Source organism: Colobus angolensis, unplaced genomic scaffold (genome assembly GCF_000951035.1).
Source record: "Colobus angolensis palliatus isolate OR3802 unplaced genomic scaffold, Cang.pa_1.0 Scaffold77, whole genome shotgun sequence".
Taxonomy (NCBI): domain Eukaryota; kingdom Metazoa; phylum Chordata; class Mammalia; order Primates; family Cercopithecidae; genus Colobus; species Colobus angolensis.
The window spans coordinates 778,028-782,873 of record NW_012121487.1 but is presented as its reverse complement, the minus strand read 5'-3'; the positions used below and the strand labels follow the sequence as shown (position 1 = coordinate 782,873).

The 4,846-nt window shown below is 45.3% G+C and overlaps 2 protein-coding genes across 4 annotated transcripts in view; one reads left to right on the top strand and one right to left on the bottom strand.

The window, feature by feature from the left end:
• The window catches only part of NUP210L (nucleoporin 210kDa-like), a 205,416-nt gene extending 204,684 nt beyond the window's left edge, over window positions 1-732 (top strand). Inside the window, exons 36-37 of the mRNA XM_011928494.1 lie at window positions 337-411; window positions 489-732. Coding sequence (XP_011783884.1) covers window positions 337-411; window positions 489-589 — 176 coding nt within the window. The 3' untranslated portion in view covers window positions 590-732. The remainder of the gene's footprint in view (window positions 1-336; window positions 412-488) is intronic.
• Window positions 733-1,274: 542 nt separating this feature from the next.
• RPS27 (ribosomal protein S27) lies at window positions 1,275-2,691 on the bottom strand. 3 transcript variants are annotated; one of them, XR_001000267.1, is made up of 5 exons: window positions 2,643-2,676; window positions 2,414-2,534; window positions 2,225-2,333; window positions 1,771-1,881; window positions 1,275-1,360 (listed from the first exon to the last, which is right to left on the bottom strand). XR_001000267.1 is itself a non-coding variant. In XM_011928183.1 (4 exons), the coding sequence occupies exons 1-4, from the start codon at window positions 2,646-2,648 to the stop codon at window positions 1,332-1,334; spliced, it is 255 nt and encodes an 84-aa protein (XP_011783573.1). In that variant the 5' UTR covers window positions 2,649-2,691; the 3' UTR covers window positions 1,275-1,331. The 3 variants fall into 3 exon arrangements, 2 of the variants coding, with proteins under 2 accessions (XP_011783573.1, XP_011783575.1); XM_011928183.1 differs by lacking the exon at window positions 2,414-2,534 and having other exon boundaries at window positions 2,643-2,691; XM_011928185.1 differs by lacking the exon at window positions 2,414-2,534 and having other exon boundaries at window positions 1,293-1,360; window positions 1,764-1,881; window positions 2,643-2,677.
• Window positions 2,692-4,846: the final 2,155 nt, after the last annotated feature.

Sequence of the window (4,846 nt, the reverse complement as noted above, 5' to 3'; positions counted from 1 at the left end):
TGACCATGTTTTTTGTATTTTTAGTAGAGATGGGGTTTCACTGTGTTAGCCAGGATGGTCTCATCTCCTGACCTTATGATCTGCCCACTTTGGCCTCCCAAAGTGCTGGGATTACAGGCGTGAGCCACCACGCCCCCCCATTTCCCCACCTTTTAGCCAAAAGCTGAAGGTAACTCTAAAGTGGGTTAAATTGGGATAAAAACTTCCTGTAATAGTGCATTACTATTACTTATTTTGAAGAATTATTTTTAGCAATATTCTCATTCTAGAGTTGACTTTGCCCTTTAAGGCCTTCCTCAGATATGCCTTGTGACATTCCCTTTGTCGTTTTTCCAGCATACAACGCCTTCCTAAACAAGATACAAACAGTTCCAGTTGTGTATGTACCAACTCTAGGAACACCACAACCAGGTAAAAAAGCCTCTGTCCTCTCTTTGAAAAGCTCAGCCATACACGTTTAGTTCACTCAACTTTTCCCTCTTCTTTAGGTTCTTTTAACTCCACAAGTGCTCCCCCTCACTTCATGAGTCTACAACCTCCATTGGCCCAAAGTCGGCTGCAACATTGGTTATGGAGTATAAGGCACTAATCTCTGCTTGGACAAGTTCCTTTTAACTGTAGGGGAAATGAAGATTTCTAGTCCTAGACAAGAAGCCTAACAACTTCTACATTAAGTTTCCAGATAAGGCTTCTGAGAACTATAAATAAAGCATCCTAAGCTGTTTCTTAAAACTGGTGTGTTGGACTGTGTTGCAGAGAGTTAACTGTCAGCCAGGTGTGGTGACTCACGGCCTGTAATCCCAGCACTTCGGGAAGCTGAGGCAGGAGGATCACCAGGTTCAGCAGTTTGAGACCAGCCTGACCAACATGGTGAAACCCTGTCTCTACTAAAAATACAAAAATTAGCCAGGCATGGTGGCAGACACCTGTAATCCCAGCTACTTGGGAGGCTGAGACAAAGAATTGCTTGAACCCCGGAGGCGGAGGTTGCAGATCGCGCCACTGCACTCCAGCCTGGGAGACAGAGCAAGGCTCCATCTCTTAAAAAAAAAAAAAAACACACACACACCCAACACACCACTTGAGATAGTATCACAATTAAAAAAACAAATTTACCCAATGAGCCTTAGGTGGTTAAAAATGCCCCCAAAGGGACTTTTAAAGTACTTGGCCACTTACGTGCCCCAAATGACTCTAATATTCTTCTCTTTCTGGTTGCCCCTGAATACTTGAGACAGGAACTTCCTAACACTTAAACAAGACAATAAACAGGATTTATCCAAAATGTGTTTATTGAGATGGTTTCCCACTCATCTTGATTCAGAGTGCCTTTAGTGCTGCTTCCTCCTAAAGGAACATCCTGGAGGAAAAAGATTCAGAGATTAGCTGACATCAGTCCAGGTATTCTGCCCACCTCTCCCACAAAAGAAGCAGATGCATGATGATCCACCATATCTTTTATTTTTCTCAACTCTTAGCTACCTACTCATTTATATATCACTTTGGTCACTTCATATCAACTTGAGCCCTTTTATCACCCATTGATCCCTGCTTTAGACAGTAGTGCTTTGAGATTAACACATAGTTTTTGGTAGTATCTACTTGAAAAAAAAGAGAAAAAAAAAAAATTACCAAATCCAACACTTCCTGTCTAAAAATTTACATTATACATGGTCTCTGTCACTGTAAGACTAAAAGATCCCGAGAAATGTTTCCATTTCTAGAAAACAAACTCAAAGTCCCAAATCACAACATTAGTACACCATTTACCTTCTGTAAGCCTTGCTTTTCCTCCTGTAGGCTGGCAGAGGACAGTGGAGCAGCCAACACACAAAACTACCGTTTGTGCATGGCTAAAGACCGTGGTGATTTTATAGCATCCTGAAAGAAAAGCAGATAACATTTTTTTCCTCTATTACACCCATATCTTTCCTGCACTTATATCCAACTCATCATCCATTACATTGTTTCCCAACACAAAAAAAGTAGGGATTGTATGTGAAATGTGATGGGACATCAAGTTGAAATGAATCACTTCTCCTAAGATGCAAAACTTTACCAGTCTCATACATTCGAATTTTAAGAGTATCAGGGAAAATATTTTCCACAGGCGAAGAAACTGAAGCTGCTGGACAGCTTCAAGGATATGAGACAGCTCACACTCCAACATTTTCCAACTGTTATTGTCCAGTGCTTTCCCCACTACAGCAAGCCGTCTCCTCACCTGGGCATTTCACATCCATGAAGTAGGAATTGGGGCTCTGCACCAGGCGTTTCTTCTTGTGTTTCCTCTTCTCCTCTTCTGGGGAGGGATGAAGGAGATCCTTTGCGAGCTAAGAGGGACAGAAATGCAGAGATTTAGAAACCAACGGCGAAAATGGGATGGTCGAAAACAGCCCCCACTGTCACACACCGGGGAGAGCTCGCCCCTCGCCGCCCCTGGTGTCTGCGCAGCTGGGCCGCCATCTTATCTCCTCTCCGCTCCCGTCTATGCGGGTGGCCCGTGGGCCGCTGCGGTCCCTGGAGTTAATGTCCTAAGCGCAGAGGGTAAATGAGAACCCTCTACGATCCGCAATCAGCGTGAGGGGAGCGTGCAGACAGAACAGCGAGAGCTCCGCCGAAACTTGGACCAAAGCACTCACAGGCATGTTCTCGAGTGGGTAGGTCGTCACCGCCGGAAAGGAGCGAAAGCGGCAATCCTGCCCCTTATATTGTGCACACTACAGGAAATGACGCAAGGATCTTGTGCCACCATGCTTGGAAGGTCCTACTTTGGCCTGACGCTGTGGGGAGACAAGGGAGCTGCCATTTTCGGAAGGTCTTTACTGTTAGTCGTGACACATATGCGTCACCATGTTGAAAGGGTTACCTTGCTAATTTGAGGTCAGCGTTTGATCACTATCCAGGGATAAATGGACACTTTTAAAATTTTGTGTCATACTTTGACATTTGGAGCCTAATAGGAAAGGTTGAGGAAAACACCAGGGAGAAGGAGCCATATCCGGGACTTCCGTACTATTTTTTAAATACCTATATTCTTAACTCTTTTTCTATTGGTTTAATTTAACAATTTAGGCCGGGCGCAGTGGCTCATGCGTGTAATCCCAGCACTTTGGGAGGCCAAGGCGGGTGGATCACCTGAGGTCAGCAGTTCGAGACCAGCCTGGCCAACATGGTGAAACCCCGTCTCTACTAAAAAAATGCAAAATTTAGCCAGACATGGTGGTGCATTCCTGTAATCCCAGATACTTGGGAAGCTGAGGCAGGAGAATCGCTTGAATCAGGGAGGAGGAGATTGCATTGGGCCGAGACCGAGTCATTGCACTCCAGCCTGGGCAGCAAGAGCGAAACTCGGTCTCAAAAAAAAAAAGTCAGGTTCCAGTGAAAGCAGGTATACACCAGAGTAAGTACAGTTCAGAGAGGTGAGCACAAATAATACATTGCTAAGGACGAAAAGTCCAGATCCAGGCAAAATAAGATAAAAAGAACTGATGGATTTTTATCAGGACAATTCACAAAAATTGAAGAGTAATTTAAAGGACTGGTAAAGCTGAGTATGGTGGCCCACATCTGTAATCCCAGCACTTTGGGAGGCTGAGGTGGGAGTATTGCTTGAGGCTTGGAGTTCAAGACCAGCCTGGGCAACATAGTGAGACTTTGTCTTTACAAAATATTGAAACATTAGCCAGGTGTGGTAGCTTGTGCCCGTAGTCCCAGCTATTTGGGAGGATGAGGCAGAAGAATGGCTTGGGTCCAGGAGCTTGAGGCTGCAGTGACCTAGGATAGTGCCACTGTATTCCAATGTGGGTGATAGAATGACCCTGTCTCTAAAAAACATAAAAATAGACCGGACACAGTGGCTCACACCTGTAATCCCAGCACTTTGGGAGGCCAAGGTGGGTGGATCCTTTGAGGTCAGAGTTCGAGACCAGCCTGACCAGCATTATGAAACCCCGTCTCTACTAAAAATACAAAAAAATTAGCCAGGTGTGGTATTGGGTACCTGTGATCCCAGCTACTCTGGAGGCTGAGGCAGGAGAATCACATGAACGTGAGAGGCAGAAGTTGCAGTGAGCCGAGATCCTGCCATTGTACTCCAGCCTGGGTAACAGAGCAAGACTCGATCTAAAATAAATAAATAAATGAATAAATAAATAAACAAACAAACAGGTGAGACATGGTTTGGTCAGTGAAAAGAAATAGGGAAGACTCAAGGAGATAATGAGAGGTGAGAGAATGGACAAAAGGAGATTGAATAGGTTAGCTTGAGAAAGGGACAAGCATGGACACAGAAGGTGATGGGGATAAGTGAAATGACAAAAGATGCCTTCTTACAACCAGTACACTTTTTTTTTTTTTTTAGACGCAGTTTGGCTCTTGTTGCCCAGGCTATAGTGCAATGGTGCCATCTCGGCTTGCCGCAACCTCCGCCTCCGGCGTTCAAGCGATTCTCCTACCTCAGCCTCCCGAGTAGCTGGGATTACAGGCATGTGGCACCACGCCCAGCTAATTTTGTATTTTTAGTAGAGATGGGGGTTTCACCATGTTGGCCAAGCTGATATTGAACTCCCGACCTCACGTGATCCACCCACCTCAGCCTCCCAAAGTGCTGGAATTACAGGTGTGAGCCACCACGCCCGGCCTTTAATTTTTTTATAGGCAGCCAGAATAGGCTCAAGAGAGACTCCCTTGAATAATTTTGTATTTGCCGGTTGCGGTGGCTCACGCCTGTAATCCCAGCACTTTGGGAGACTGAGGTGGGCGGATCATGTGAGGTCGGGGGTTCGAGACCAGCCTGGGCAACATGGTGAAACCTCATCTCTACTAAAAATACAAAAAAAAAAAA